The following is a 16,068-nucleotide window of genomic DNA, read 5'->3' on the forward strand; positions in this document are numbered from 1 at the left end:
CTTCAATATTATCCTTTTGTTTACTTACCTATTATCCCACTCTATCTTGGTGCTTCATATGTGTTTTTTAAGGTTTTGAAACATTGTGACAAAGTTGTGTTGCATAATGGATGTTGAAAATATATTGTAGTGAAAAGCAGCAATCAGCAAGTCTTCAGATCAAGAAAACACAGATATAGTTGTGAACCAATCAGTCTTTGCCCTCTTGTCTCTTATATTTATGTCAAACATAGACACCTGAGGGATCCAACGCTTCTCACCAACAGTTAACACCTATGTTGTTCAATCATTCCACTTTGCTGCTCACGAGTCATTTGATCTTTCTACCCTGTGAGGTTATTGATAAAATAGAATCCAATTATACCCCTTGTATAAAATAGACAAGAGAAAGGTTTCTACTCCTTCTACAGAATGGAAAAGATCTTGTGCAATTTATCTGGGTTGCATGTTTTGAATCTTTCCCACAAATATGAATTTCATATCACTGTGTCCATATGGTACAACATGCAGAACATGTTAATGAGGACTGAGGCAGTCACCAAAAATCAGCGTTATCATTAGCACAGTGTTTTAAATAACCAATGGGATCTTTCCTGTCAAATTAACAATACTCCATAATGCTATTATAGTCAAATTAATATTTTCTGGTTTGTTGAATAGTCATGGTGAGATCACCAATAGGATGTACACAAACTATATAACTATTCTCTTAACATTAATAATTCATGCTGCATATATATCGGATGATATTTATAATTAGTGGGTGTTAAAATTTTACTCGGACCTTTCTGTGACTGTTTGCTGAATTGATTGGTGAATCTTGAAAGTGGGAAAAATCATGCAAGATTGAGGGTGAGGGTTAAAGTGATTGAAAAGAGGGAAGGGAGGGAAGGGGACAGCATGAAAAACAAAGAGCCCAGAAACAGGGAAGCATTGAGGGCCATGATTTCTCTTCCTGGCCTTGGGCTGCTGACAAGATCACAGTAAATTGATCTACTGGCCTTAATGCTTAGTACTGGTGCAGGCCCCAGTCATGGGCCCAGAGGCAGCCTACCGGTTCAGAGAGATATGAACATCAGTCAGCTCCCAAGTAGATTCCAGGGAGCAAGGTGGAAATTGTAGGGGGAGGTGAGACAGTGTTGAGTAGCGACCTACAATTTTAACATGGAGCCAAAAGGAGCACTCCTCTACCTCCTCTCTGCTCCTCAACAAGATTAATTTTGAATAAGTTAAATAACCTTCCTGGACACGGGCTCCAGCAATCCCTTTGAGGACCAATTGATCTGGCTGCTAATTGTCTGTGAACACTGATCCCAGTATATGTGGTGCTATCAATCGCAAACAGGTTTCTTAACGAAGGCCTCACTCACATATACAAAACTCACATATGGAGAAGGCCTCATAGACATGTTTCATATCCATGTCCATCATGAGCTTTGTCTATGATTTGTAAACTCTTCCATCTCCATGCCTGCCTTAGCCCAACTGCTGCGAACAGTTAATGCCTCTGTTATGCTTCTGACACCTCCAGATTTGTTTATTCCATTGCTTTCCTGGCTGTCGTCCACCTTCTGTAAACTTATATTCACTCAAATATCTGATGCCCATATTGTGCTTGCCACTCAGTCCCACTCGTTCATCTTTGCATCATATCCTTGCTGATCTCCTTTGCACGAAAAAAATATAGACTTTGACACTTGCTTTATGTTTTATAGATTATACTTGCATCACTGGAATCAATTTAGGTTTGAAGGAATGAGTCGCTATAATCTATCAAATAGAGGAAGTACCCCTTGACTTCACCAATGCCATTGTATGTCAGCTTGTTTGGCACATGATTTGGGTCAGGATTTTCCAGCAGTTTCCGTTGCGGGGGACACAGCGAGCGGTCAGCCTTTAAGCAGAAATTATCACCCTCCTCTCCTCATACAATTTTTTTAAAGTTTCGAACCATCAAACAGGATCTATCCTTCAGACTTTCTTGGTACAATTCATACAATAGTCAAATCAATTTGGGTGCCACTTGGAATTAGGAATATGTGTGTGTTACAAGCTGAAATTATTTATGAAATATGGAATGCGTCTTCCATTGCGGTATTCTCCTGCAGCTCAGGATAGAACCCTCAATTGAGCAAGGAGCCTGTTAACATTTCAGTAAAGGAGGAGCTTTTTAATGGGGCAGCATCTCTGAGAAGATTTGTGTGGCAAACATTTTTTTTCTTCTCAGATATACAGCAGAGCGGCACATGCACATGATTTCATTGTGACAAAAATGGACTGTGGTTTCCTGCTTCTCCTAATAGAGAGTGATTTTCATGCTCCTTTCACACAAAAGTGCAGTCAACTCTCATTAGAACAGACACTTTGGCAGGCAGCCAATAAAGTGCTAAGAGCCCAAGAAAATATTGGCATTTTGCAGTTCCTGCATTCTTGTAAGAAAACTTTACTTATATGCGGGCACTCACTGAGTAGTGTATTCAGTAGGCATTATATACGTGCTAAAATGAAAGCGAAATTAGACCATAAGAAATAGGAACCGGCCAATCGGTCCTTCGAATCTGCTCCACCATTCAACAGGATCATGGCTGATCCAATATTTCTCTCATCCATTTTCCTGCCCTTTCCCCATAACCCTGGATTCCCTTGATGATCTATCTATCCCAGCCTTCAAAATACATAAGGGCTCTGCCCCCACAGCTCTCTGTGGCAAGGAGTTCCAAACACTCACAACCCTCTGTGTGAATCAACTCTTCCTCGTCTGTCTGAAATTGGCACTCCTTTATTCTGAGACTATGCCTCTCATCCAAACTCTCTCATGAGGGGAAACATCATCTCAGCATTTCCCCTGTCAGGCCCCTTTGTAATCCTATAGGTTTCAACAAGGTCACCTCTCATTCCTCTAAATACCAATGAGTAGAGTCCAACCTGTTTAACCGTTGCTCATAAGGCAATTTCTTCATACCGGATATCAACCCAGTGAACATTCTTTAACTTCCCTACTCTTATACTTCAACCCCCTTGAAATAAGGGCCAACATTGCATTAGCCTTCCTGATTACCTGCTGTACCTGTGTGCTAACATTCTATGTTTCATGCACAATTATCCCAAGTCCCTTTGTGTTGCAGCTTTCTGCAGTTTTTCTCCCTTTAAATAATGGTCTGTTATTTTGCTCTCCCTTCCAAAATGAACAACTTCACATTTTTCCACATTATATTCTATTTGCCAACTTATTGTCCACTTACTTAACTGATCAAGATCTTTTTGCAAATTGTCTGTATCCCTCTCGCAACTTGTCATTCCACCTATTTTGTGTGGTCTGCAAATTTGGCGACAGTACATTCGCTTCCTTCCTCAAAGTTATTGATCTATATTGTAAACAGTTGCAGCCTCAGCACTGATCGCTGTGAAACTTCACTGGTTACAGGTAACCAACCAGAAAAAGAACCACTTTCCCCACTCACCGTCTCCTGTCCATTAGCCAATTCTCTACCCACATCAACATACAACCTCCAACGCCATGTGCTGTTTCTTACGACTTAACCTTTAGTGAGGTACCTTGCCGAACACCTTCTGGAAGTCCAAATCTTAAATAAAAACAGAAAGTGCTGGAAGAACTTCTTCAGAAAAGTCATATGGACTCGAAACATTAACTCCTGTTTCTCTCTCCACAGCAGCTGCCAGACCTACTGAGTTTCTCCAGTATTTTCTGTTTTTATTTTATTTGATATCCATGCTACCAATTCCAGATCTGTATTTAGTGCAGATATGGTACATACGTCAGAGCAAAGAAAGTCACAGCACAGAAGGAGGTCAACATTATTGTTCCAGCATTTTACTGGAATCAATGACAATTTTTCTGTTTTAAATATTTATCCAAGCTGCATTTTAAAAGTGCAATGTTCTTGACTTCACCACTCCCTGAGTTCAAGGATTTCATGCTCCAACAAACTCTGCTTTTAACACATTTTTCCGAATGCGATTTTCCTCTTTTAGCAAGGAATTTAAATTGATGACTATTCAATAATAACTTCCCAAACAAAGGAAGTATAGGACGTGATTGAATGGGCAATGCCAAGGAAACAGAGTGTCATATTTCCCGTGCCATGGATCGTGCCCGGAGGGGGGGTGTGCTCTGCCCTTAAGAGGTGGGTGAGTGGTCTCACGGATTCAATGAGAGGTATGTTGGGGCATCCAAAGGCTGCGATGGGGAGTCCGGGGTGGGAGGGGGGGGGGGGTGTCAAGAGATCAGGGGCTGGATTCTCCATTTCTGGGGCAATGTCCCCACGCTATCGTGAAAACTGTGGGGCGCGATTCTCCGAGCCCCGCAACAGGCCAGAAAATCGCCACCACCGCGCCACGACGCCGCGCACGATTCTCCGAGGCGCGGTGCCGGTCGTGGCCGCTGTTCTCCGGCCCAGATAGGCCGAGCGGCCGCACGGAAACGGCAGACCCCCGCCGACGGCATTCACCCCGGTCGCGGCCGGCGGGAACTCTGCGCGAAGGGTCAGGGGGCGGCCTGTGGGGCGAGGAAAAGCGCTCCTTCACCGGGGGGGGCCTTGGATGGGGTCTGGCCCGCGATCAGGGCTCACCGATCGGCGGGCCGGCCTCTCCACCCCGGGCCTACTTTGTTCCGCTTCCGGCCCCAGAACCCCCGCGCCATGTTGCGTCAGGGCCGGAGCGTTCTGTGAGTCTACCGCACATACGTGGGTTGGCGCCGCCCCCAGTCCCCGCCAGGATGTAAGGCTGGAGCGGTGTGAACCGCTCCAGCGCTGTGCTGGCTCCCTGTGGGGGCCAGGAAAACTGGCGTCAAAGGCCACAGATTCTTTCGATCCCGGCTCTGGGTCACTGTCCGTGTGGAGTTTGCACATTCTCCCCATGTTTCCGTGGGTTTCGCCCCCACAACACAAATATGTGCAGGGTAGGTGGATTGGCCAAGCTAAATTCCTCTTAATTGGAAAAAATGAATTGGGTACTCTAAATTTACAAAAGAAAAGAAAAGGCCACATATTCACCTTCTTGCAGGGGGCTAGCAGGCAACTGTCTTAGAGCACACAGCTCTAGCTGCCAATATGGCCGCCCGCACTTCCGGGTTTGAGGGCATGCGCTCGGCGGCGGCCTCCAGCAGCCATGCCGTGCTCCATGGCAGACTCATGCCACGGACCTGGACTGCCGAAATAGTGCCCCGCGTCGGCCGCTCGCCCGCCCCGTACCGCCCGCTCACATAGCCCCCAGTCCCGGATAAAGTCCCGCCCTGCTCTCCAATTTGCCCTCCTCCCGAGTCCGCAGCTGCCACGTGAGGTTCCTGGGACGGAGAATAGTGGGGCGGGCCTCAGGCAATGTGCTGAGGTGGTGGATACTTGGCACGGTGTATTTCCTGAGTACGCTGATTTTCGGGGGGCGGAAATAGGTCCCGATTTCGTGGCCGAAAACAGATTCTTCGCCCTGTCGCCAAACGTGATTTTGGTATCAGGGTGCGGAGAATATATCCCCAGAACTGCATTTAAACCTGGCGCTGCGATCTCTTCCTGCATGGACGAGCTCAGCGGGGTCATCCTTGGCAGAGAAATGCTCCACCATATGTGCCCAAACGGGACTCTGTTTTTGGGCATTAAATCACGCCCGTAGTCTTTCTCGATTCACTCTGTCAAAAACTATAGATTTTAAAAAGTCTATTAAACTTCCTCAGCCACCTCTGCTCAAGTAGCCATCCAGCTGAATCTGCGATGTATGCCCTCCGTGGCCGTAATTTTACATGCAGGTTTTGGTCCTGCCCCCAGCTGAAAAGCTTGGTGCGAGTCCTATCGCTCTTGACCAGAAGCCCTGACCTGATTTTCTGACCATCAGACTGTGATTTCTGTCCCTCTCTGAGAGTAAGTCCCTCCTCATACAATATAAAATTCAATCAGAGTGCTAGCCACTGCTGGTACCGTACAGCAGCTGGTTCCCAAGAGGATCGCCGCTGGAGGCTGGATTCCAAGGTAAATGGGCCGGTTTTGCCAATGCTGGTCAGGCAGGTCCCAGCAAGGGGAGTGGAGAGCCATGATCAAGTGGCTGGGGTTGTGGGGAAACAAACAAATGCACGGCACAAATGTGCCATCCATTACGCACAGGGTGCCCGAATTGGAGTCACCCCTGAGCAAGGAAGAGCTGCTAGCTGATTGTCTGTTCGCTCTCGGCAGACAGGACCACTGCCTTCAGGGGAAGGCCTACCGCAGCCCAGAATGGCACTGACTGCGGCAGGCATTCACAAAAAGAGGCACACAGGGCTCTTGGCCAAGATCACTGTCATCTACATTAAATTTCCCCCCTGTCCCATTTCATTTGCTCTGACTTGATACATTTGAAGAGCTGAACCACTGAAGTTACTTTGTGCCTTTAGATCATAGGGTTAAATTTCCAACAAATTCTTCTAAACTTCCATTGCATCTTTGACAGAAGGTACAGCATGAGATTGGGAGAAACCCCCATGGAAAATATTTTCCCTCAATCCATCCTGTGGCAAAAATGCAATCTTTATGCATGTCCCATGTACCATAGGGAACGTGACTTCAAATTTAGACTACAGTAAAACATTTGAGTTGATTATTTTACGAGTACTGATTAGAATCATAGAATCATTGAATTTACAGTGCAGAAGGAGGCCATTCGACCCATCAAGTCTGCACCGGCTCTTGGAAAGAGCATCCTACCCAAGCCCACACCTCCACCCGATCCCCATAACCCAGTAACCCTACCCGACACTAAGGGCAATTTTGGACACTATGGGCAATTTAGCATGGCTAACCCACCTAACCTGTACACCTTTGGACTGTGGGAGGAAACCGGAGCACCCGAAGGAAACCCATGCACACACGGGGAGAATGTGCAGCCTCTGCACAGAGTGAACCAAGCCGAGAATCAAACCTGGGACCCTGGAGCTGTGAAGCAATTGTGCTAACCACTATGCTACCATGCTGTCCCTAGATTTCAAATATTTAATTGCCAGAGCAAGATGTATTTCTGCACAAATAATTCATTTCAAATAGTTTAATGTAGCAATCACTAATGCCAAAATAAATCATTCCAAGCATACGTTAGTGGCAGTGATGTAAACCTTTGGAATACAAGATGATCACAATTTAGTGAACAAGAGAAAACAGAACATTCTCCCGCTCCCTTTAGTTCTGTGCTTGTGTCACCTGTCCGAGCATTCAATAGGTTCATCTCCTGATCATGTCCTACATGGGCAGATAGACAGACGCCTTCCTGATAGTTAGATGTACATCAGCATTTTCAACACTGTTTAGCACAATTAGATGGTGTTTTTTTTACCTCTTGCCAATTTTGAAGCATAGGTAATGCAATTTTCTAATTCAGAATATATGATTTGGAGATGATCTATCAATATGTTAAAGATCGATGCATCCTCGGCATTGTTCAAAAGCAGAACTATAGCAATTGACCATATCAAGGCAGGATGACAAATTGTGGATATTGAGGCAATGTGTGCAGGGTGAAATATCCAGAACATGCAAATAGAAGCCTGAATGCTGCTTGAAAAGTGAAATGTTGCTTTCGGCAGATATTGAGGCCTGTTTATTCATGCATAATAAAAGCCTGCAAGCACAGAATGCAAATCCATTGCTGTATGTGTCAGGGAATTTTCTATTTGCAATAGTGAACTGAACTGCTGTCCTTATATTATTATTTAATGACTCTGAACCTGTAAAGGTTCCTGGATAAGAGCAGCTGAATAAACAGTGTAGCACAGATGATTTGCATATGAATGTCATTAATTGAATTGAGTTTGACAACAAATATAAGTGTTAAAAATTGACTCATACTCCCTTGGTTAGCAATTACTGAATCCATTTCAAATTGGTGTTAAAGTACCTGAGAGGCCGTCATTAACAATCATAAAGCTATTAGAAGCTGGGCTTGTTCTCCTTCGAGCAGAGACGGCTAAGAGGAAATTTGATGGGTGTTTAAAATATGAAGCATACTGGATAAATAAAGAGAAATTGGTTCCGATGGTTGAATGGTTGAAAACCAGGGGGCAGATTCAAGGTGACTAGCAAAAGAAAACAGAGGCGACAGGAAAAACTTTACCATCCGACAAGCAGTTGGGATTTGGAATACACTGCCGGATGGGTTGCTGAGTATGATTTAACAGTAACGTTTGAAAAAGGATTTTAAGTAGTTGAAAGAGGAAACATTGCAGGCATATTATTGTGTGGTTCTCTGGCTCTGATTCTAATGACCATAGACAGTGCTGGCCAGAGGCCTCCATTGTATAAACAAGGCCTTCAGAAGCTAAAACTGAGAGGCCAACACTGTCCTGCCCCAAATGGAACGAACCTTGCCCACACTCCAACAGATGTCCACATAGAATTTCATAGAATTTACAGTGCAGAAGGAGGCCATTCAGCCCATCGAGTCTGCACCGGCTCTTGGAAAGAGCACCCTACCCAAGGTCAACAACTCCACCCTATCCCCATAACCCAGTAACCCCATAACCCAGTAACACCACCCAACACTAAGGGCAATTTTGGACACTAAGGGCAATTTTTCATTGGCCAATCCACCTAACATCTGGTTCCATAATCAGAGATCGGACATTTTCACTCTCAGCAGCCACGGCTATTCTATTGATTTGTTCAGAATTTGTTTCAAAATGGTAAAAAAATCCTAAATGTTCACAGAGTCTGGACATTAGACACTTTATTCGCATCCAAATCTTAGAATGGGGTTCGCAACTGCAATTCCTTATACATTAACCTCTGCATTTGGATTGGGAATAATGTGAACAAATTCAGATAAGTGACTGCATCTTGTCCATCCCACCACCTCATTACAAAAGCTGGTTTCAAACTGACTGACTTTTCAAAAAGAAGGAGCTGCCCCATAGCACTAACATGCTGGGACTTCCACCCCCTCAGTGGGAGGTAGAATCATAGAATCCTTACAGTGCAGAAGGCCATTCGGCTCATCGAGTCTACACCTGCCGTCCGAGAGAGCATTCTATCCACGCCTACTCCCTGCTCACCCCATCCTATCCCCGTAACCTAACCTGCACATCCCTGAAGACTCAGGAGGAATTTAGTATGGCCAATCCACTTAACCTGCATATCTTTGGATGGTAGGAGGAAACTGGAGCATCCAGAGGAAACACACGCAGACACAGGGAGAAAATGCAAACTCCACGCAGTCACCCAAGGTCGTAATTGAACCTGGGTCCCTGGTGCTGTGAGGCAGCAGTGAGGTCCATTAATTACTTTTTTAAAAACATGTCAGGAAGGCTGCCAATTTTGGTGCCTGCCCATCTATCACTTTATGGTGACCAGGTCAGAGATGTGTGCGTCGTTATACCCATCTTGAGTTACAGCGTAGTATTGGCAGAGGTCAGGGAGAAGCTGCCTGCCTCGTTTCTTGATAGCTGAGGGGAAAACACTCTTTTTTATGTCAGGGCATGGACACCTTGCCAGCAACTAGTTTGGAACTGGAACAATTCTTTCAAAATGATCACTATTGACTGGTTGCAAAAAAAGAGACTACTTGACATTATATTTGCCCACACCACAAGGAGGTGAGGAGGGAGTCAACGGATTGTAGTTCCAGGTGGTACACCCGGAAACACAGGCTATCTGTCTGTTGGACATGAGTGCCGACAAACACAAGGTCACTTGTCGCGGAGCAGAGAGGAAGAAGGGAGAGATCGCAGGGAGGAATGTCTCTCAGACTCAATCTCTCCTAACCACAAATTGAAGCCAAGGAGGGGAAAGCATGGATGTGGGAGTCTGAGATCGCGGAGTGAATTGATAAGTGGTAGCTCGCGGGTGGGTAGAGGGGTCAGTTAGGAAGTTGAAAAGTCTGTTGTGTCTGGAGGAAACACTCCTGCTTCTTGTAGCCCACATGCAGTGCCATGAATGCACTGACCAGATTCATCCACTCCTTCTCATCTCCTTTTATCAACTGTGTTTCCAAGGCCTGGGTATCCCAGGTGAAATTCGTGACAAACAAAATGTCTGTAAAAAAAAAAAGGAGGCACAAGCCCTCTTCAAAAGTTTACAAACCTATCCACCTCCTGAGAGCAGTTTGGTCACCTGTGCCCGAACTCTCCTTCGTTAAAGCCAGAATTGGGTGAGTTGGGGTTGGGCTGGAATTTTTGTTCAACACCAATCTACACCGAGACCACCTGTTCCTGGGAGTTAAGATTACACCCCATGTTTCTAAGGTATTTATCGATGGAGCTATTGCCAAACAAATCATCAGGTAGAGCAGCAGCAGGCGGTACACTGATAGTCAACATGGTGGCTGGAGCATCGATGAAAGTTACATTCTGCGCAATGTAACTTCAATGTTACTGTTGGCCACTGAATTTGCATGCATCAGAAAGCAGCAATTTATATGCTGACTAACCACGAAAAACAGTACCTGAAACTTTTCCGAAAAAAATACACCTGCCTAATCCAGAATAGTTTAAGTTCCCTTACCTTTGATCCTATGGGAAGGTAAGGCTGCTGGTGATGATATGGAGGCCCGAGGAGTTGGAACTGGACATTGCTTCCCTGGTGCCTCTGTTCCCTTTAAATCCATCTTTTGCAGCATATAATCTGTAGATTTGAAAAAAAATGACAGACATGGAGGACGGTTTGTATATTCAGCTTCAGCTGATAAGGTTAGATCCTGCATTTTTTTAATCAAACGAATAAGTCTCATCAGAAGCAAGAATGCAGCTAATCCAATCGGAACTTTCAAATCTGTAAAGTCTCAGGCAAGCGACCACTTGGAAGCGATGACTGCAGAAAAGTTTTGATTTATTCTCCTTACTATTTACACCCCCTGCTCCCCAAAGGACCACCCGCCCCCAGCCCACATCCGGGCCTGGATATTTATGTCCCATCAGTCCAAGGAAAATGGGGGTTGGCCCCGCCGCCCTTATCTGGGTAAATCATACTCAGGTGAGGCCACAGGGACTCTAAAGGTGCAGATCCCTGGGCCTCCTGTCGAGTTATAACAGAATCCTCTGACCGTCTTGGCAGACATAGGAACCTCCCCCGCCCCTCCCAGAAAATTTTCATCTATCTCCTGCCTTGGCTCCAATCCAGGATCCTTTAACCTCCTGACTTGTTTGGAATCCCTTCCCTTCTGACTGCCTGAAACCATATCCACATTCATTAAGCTATGTGGCAGATTCAACCTACTTTGAAGTATACTCTCAGTGCGTGCATTCCCCTCACACTTCGCTTTGATTAAACCACACTTCTTTTATACTGAAAGAATCTCTTCACATTTTGTCTCCCCTTGGGGAAGTTTTGGGTATTCTTAAAGTCATTAAGGTGGACAAGTCCCAAGGTCCGGATGGGATCTATCCCAGGTTACTGAGGGAAGTGAGGGACAAAATAGCTGGGGCCTTAACAGATATCTTTGCAGCCTCCTTGAGCATGGGTGAGGTCCCAGAGGACTGGAGAATTGCTAATGTTGTCCCTTCGTTTAAGAAGGGTAGCAGGGATAATCCAGGGAATTATAGACCTGTGAGCTTGACGTCAGTGGTAGGCAAACTGTTGGAGAAGATACTGAGGGATAGGATCTATTCACATTTGGAAGAAAATAGACTTATCAGCGATAGGTAACATGGTTTTGTGCAGTGAAGGTCATGTCTTACAAACCTAATAGAATTCTTTGAGGAAGTGACAAAGTTAATTGATGAGGGAAGGGCTGTTGATGTCATATACATGGACTTCAGTAAGGCGTTTGATAAAGTTTCCCATGGCAGGTTGATGGAAAAAGTGAAGTCGTATGGGGTTCAGGGTGTACTAGCTAGATGGATAAAGAACTGGCTGGGCAACAGGAGACAGAGAGTAGTGGTGGAAGGGAGTGTCTCAAAATGGAGAAAGATGACTAGTGGTGTTCCACAGGGATCCGTGCTCGGACCACTGTTGTTTGTGATATACATAAATGTTCTGGACGAAGGTATAGGTGATCTGATTAGCAAGTTTGCAGATGATACTAAGATTGGTGGAGTTGCAGATAGCGAGGAGGACTGTCAGAGAATACAGCAAAATATAGATAGATTGGAGAGTTGGGCAGAGAAATGGCAGATGGAGTTCAAATGCGAGGTGATGCATTTCGGAAGATTTAATTCAAGAGCGGACTATACGGTCAATGTAAGAGTCCTGGGGAAAATTGATGTACAGAGAGATCTGGGAGTTCAGGTCCATTGTACCCGGAAGGTGGCAACGCAGGTCGATAGAGTGGTCAAGAAGGCATACAGCATGCTTGCCTTCATTGGACGGGGTATTGAGTACAAGAGTCGGCAGGTCATGTTACAGTTGTATATGACTTTGGTTAGGCCACATTTGGAATACTGCGTGCAGTTCTGGTCGCCACATTACCAGAAGGATGTGATGCTTTAGAGAGGGTGCAGAGGAGGTTCGCCAGGATGTTGCCTGGTATGGAGGGTGCTAGCTATGAAGAAAGGTTGAGTAGATTAGGATTGTTTTCGTTGGAAAGACGGAGGTTATGGGGGGACCTGATTGAGGTCTACAAAATTATGGGAGGTATGGACAGGATGGATAGCAACAAGCTTTTTCCAAGAGTGGGGGTGTCAATTACAAAGGGGTCACGATTTCAAGGGGAGAGGGGGAAAGTTTAAGGGAGATGTGCGTTGGAAGTTTTTTACGCAGAGGGTGGTGGGTTCCTGGAACGTTTTGCCATCGGAGGTGGTAGAGGTGGGCACGATAGCATAATTTAAGATGCATCTAGACAAATATATGAACGGGCGGGGAACAGAGGGAAGTAGATCCTTGGAAAATAGACGACAGGTTTAGATAAAGGATCTGGATCGGCAGAGGGTGGGAGGGCCGAAGGGCCTGTTCCTGTGCTGTAATTTTCTTTGTTCTTTGTTTACTTTGTTTTGATTTCAAATCTGAAACGAGAATGACCAATCCACCATAAAAGAGAAAATAAGGATCCCATCAGGTGATTTTCACATCACAAAACAGTAGCTGGTCATGGAGAAGCAAGGGCGTGATCTGTTCCAAATATACAAGTGGTTTCTTAGAAATGAACAGTTAGCTATGTTAGGTATCAATCACATCTTTCTTAAAGTGATATCAGGCACACTGACCATGCTGGTAACACAGGAAAGTGTGGTGACAGCACACATGGCTATTCTTATACTTTGTGACTAATCTAACTAGTGTCTGACATTACATGTAGCTCTGCAAGTTTGGCTCCAAAACTGAAAAGCTCCAACGATGTTGTCGGAGCTGCACCACACCACAGGTCAGAGTTTTAGGTCTGCGTGGACAAGCTATAACTTGCAGCTCTAAGCAAGCAGGGTAAAGAGAGGCGGTGTCAGCCGCCTTGTGAAGGAGGAGATATGTTTTTGAGATCCATCATCCAAACTGAAAACTTGAATTCGTAAAGCCACTATGTGAAAATTACCATTATCATTTTGAAAAATGTTAGTGGCATTTAACTTCACAAGAATATTTTCTTTTGACTTGAAGTAAACTATTTTTGCATCTCAGCATTATTCACTGCACTTCCCGACAGTATTGCTGATGACTGCAGCAAAGTGCTGACGTTGGTGATGACTTTGGGGATTAACATTCTACTCCCGGCTTTGGAAGAAGAACAGTTCACGGAAGGACAACAAATCCAGGGGAAAATGAAAATCAAACAGCAAATGATCATCAATTCCACTCATGGGGCCCACACTGGCATCAGTATTGGGGAAGTAGGATGACCTTCACCTGAACTGTGCTGGCGAGCTGTATAACTAGCGCAGCAGAGAGAACTTTAAATTAAATAATGGGAGTGAGGTGTAAAGTGAGGGAAGAAAAAGGGAAATTACAGCAAGGTTTTTCAAAATGCTGGTCAAGACCCGTGGGTGAGTAGCGGGCGGGTGTCAGAAGGGTTGCAAAGCTAAGGGTTGGTGTGGTGTTACCGAAAGATCCTGGCAATGTTTTTGAAGATTAATAATAATCTTTATTATTGTCACAAGTAGGATTACACTAACACTGCAATGATGTTAGTGTGATAATCCCCTAGTCGCCACAATCCGACGCCAGTTCGGGTACAAAGAGGGCGGATTCAGAATGTCCAATTCACCTAACAAGCACGTCTTTCAGGACTTGTGGGAGGAAACCAGAGCACCCATAGGAAACCCACGCAGACACAGGGAGAACATGCAGACTCTTCACAGACAGTGACCCAAGCCGGGAATCAAACCTGGGACCCTGGCGCTGTGAAGCAACAGTGGTAACCACTGTGCTACTGTACAGCCCGCTCTACCGTAAGCAGCACAATCGGCCGAGCTGTCCTAAAACAGCTATAGCACTGTTGTCTACCTGTCATCTATTGAGAACAGCGATGCCCACATGCCTGGGGAAAGTAACCCCTTTTTACAAATGGCGTGAGTGAGTTGTGGAACATTGTTACAATGATTTGTAATTTGCATTTATACAGGTTCTGCTTCCACTCTGATCGTCGAGCAATACTGCAGTCTCTATGGTGTCAGAAACGTAGGATTAACATTAATTTTCCCAATACCAATGCACGACTGGACACCTGGAGGCAACGGGTTAATTTCCCTTTTACTGCGCTGAAGGGCACTTCTAGTACCACAGGACAAAAGAATGTCCATATTTTAAATCTGCCTTACCATAAGTAAACTATTCCACATCCGGTGAATGCCATAAAGTGAGAGGTAGCGTGACAGATTTTTAAAATTGGGCAGGCAGATTTTGAAGCACTCCGTGATTGAGTTTGTAACTGTATTATCAAAAGGGAACAGCCTAACTTCTGTCTCTCTCTCTCTGTCTATATCACTGCTTCTCAAAATCTCTGTGTCCATCTCCCTAAATACCTTTGTAACTCTAATTCCACTTTAATATACAAGAGAGCTGAAGTAATTGAGAAAGACATGATGCCGGGGAAGAAAAACAAAATTGACGGATAGTGACACACAAACAAAATTGAAAGATGCATTGGGAAGAGGGAAAAAAGATGGAAGAGAACAAGGGGAGGGGGAGTGACTGGGCCACATAGGACCAGAAAGAGAAGCAAGAAAAACAAATAAAATTCCAGGTGATAAAGGGGAAACGGAGAAAAAGAGTCAGACAATATGAGAAACCCAGCAGAAACCCAAGACTTGTAATGCATAAGAGAGACATTGAAAAGAGGAAATAATGGCACAGGCATGGAGATAAAGGCAATTCAGCATTGTGGGAGATGCAGAGCAACTTATGGGGAGATGAACATTGAGAGGGAAAGAGTGAAACTCAAATGGGGGGGGAGGGATGAAAAGAAAGGGGGGGTGGCTTTCTTCTATGAGTTTCAATTACTATGCGCCGATGCAGCCAGGGGCAAGCTTCCTTCCTCCAGACTCACCCAGCCTGAGAGAGGAAGGTGTAAGTTACATCAGCCAGCAACATTCCCTTTCATTATTTTGTCGTACTTGGGTGATTTAAGTGCACAGACCTTTTCAAATACTTTGCGTAGCCACACAGGCAAAGTAGCTAAAAGGGGCTAACCTGTGTGAGACCCACTTAGGGATACTCAGGTTGCTGTGCAGCTATGTGACGGCACACCTTAGAGCAGGGGTGGGCAAACTTTTCCGTGCAAGGGCCACATTCAGAAATTCACAATTCACAAAGGGCCGCATAGTATATTAAGTAAAATAATTACTTCACCCGGTTATGATTCTGGGCGCCTCATATAGAACATAGAACAGTACAGCACAGAACAGGCCGTTCGGCCCTCGATGTTGTGCCGAGCAATGATCACCCTACTCAAGTCAACGTATCCACCCTATACCAGTAAGTAACCCAACAGCCCCCCCCCATTAACCTTAAAAAAAAAATTTAAAAAAAAAAAAAAAAAAAAATTTTAAAATTTTTTTTTTTAATGACTTGGTGGGCCGCAGAAATACCTTTGGCGGGCCGCATGCGGCCCGCGGGCCGTAGTTTGCCCACCCCTGCCTTAGAGGGATATTGCTGAACAGGTGAGCAAAGTTCATGGGCAGGGTTTTATGCCACCCCCACCCCTCCCCCACAGCAGATGCAGCAACCCATCTAAATC

General features: G+C 45.1%; 1 protein-coding gene across 14 annotated transcripts in view; it reads right to left on the reverse strand.

Moving 5' to 3' along the window:
• The window catches only part of anks1b (ankyrin repeat and sterile alpha motif domain containing 1B), a 1,080,298-nt gene that overhangs the window by 491,334 nt on the left and 572,896 nt on the right, over positions 1 to 16,068 (reverse strand). For all 14 annotated transcript variants that reach the window (XR_005462295.1, XM_038811308.1, XM_038811309.1 and 11 more), the window contains one exon: positions 10,473 to 10,592. Coding sequence is in view for 13 of the 14 variants with exons in the window: in XM_038811308.1 (XP_038667236.1) it covers positions 10,473 to 10,592 (120 nt within the window). In the remaining variant the exon portion in view is untranslated. The remainder of the gene's footprint in view (positions 1 to 10,472; positions 10,593 to 16,068) is intronic.

Source organism: Scyliorhinus canicula, chromosome 11 (genome assembly GCF_902713615.1).
Source record: "Scyliorhinus canicula chromosome 11, sScyCan1.1, whole genome shotgun sequence".
NCBI lineage: Eukaryota > Metazoa > Chordata > Chondrichthyes > Carcharhiniformes > Scyliorhinidae > Scyliorhinus > Scyliorhinus canicula.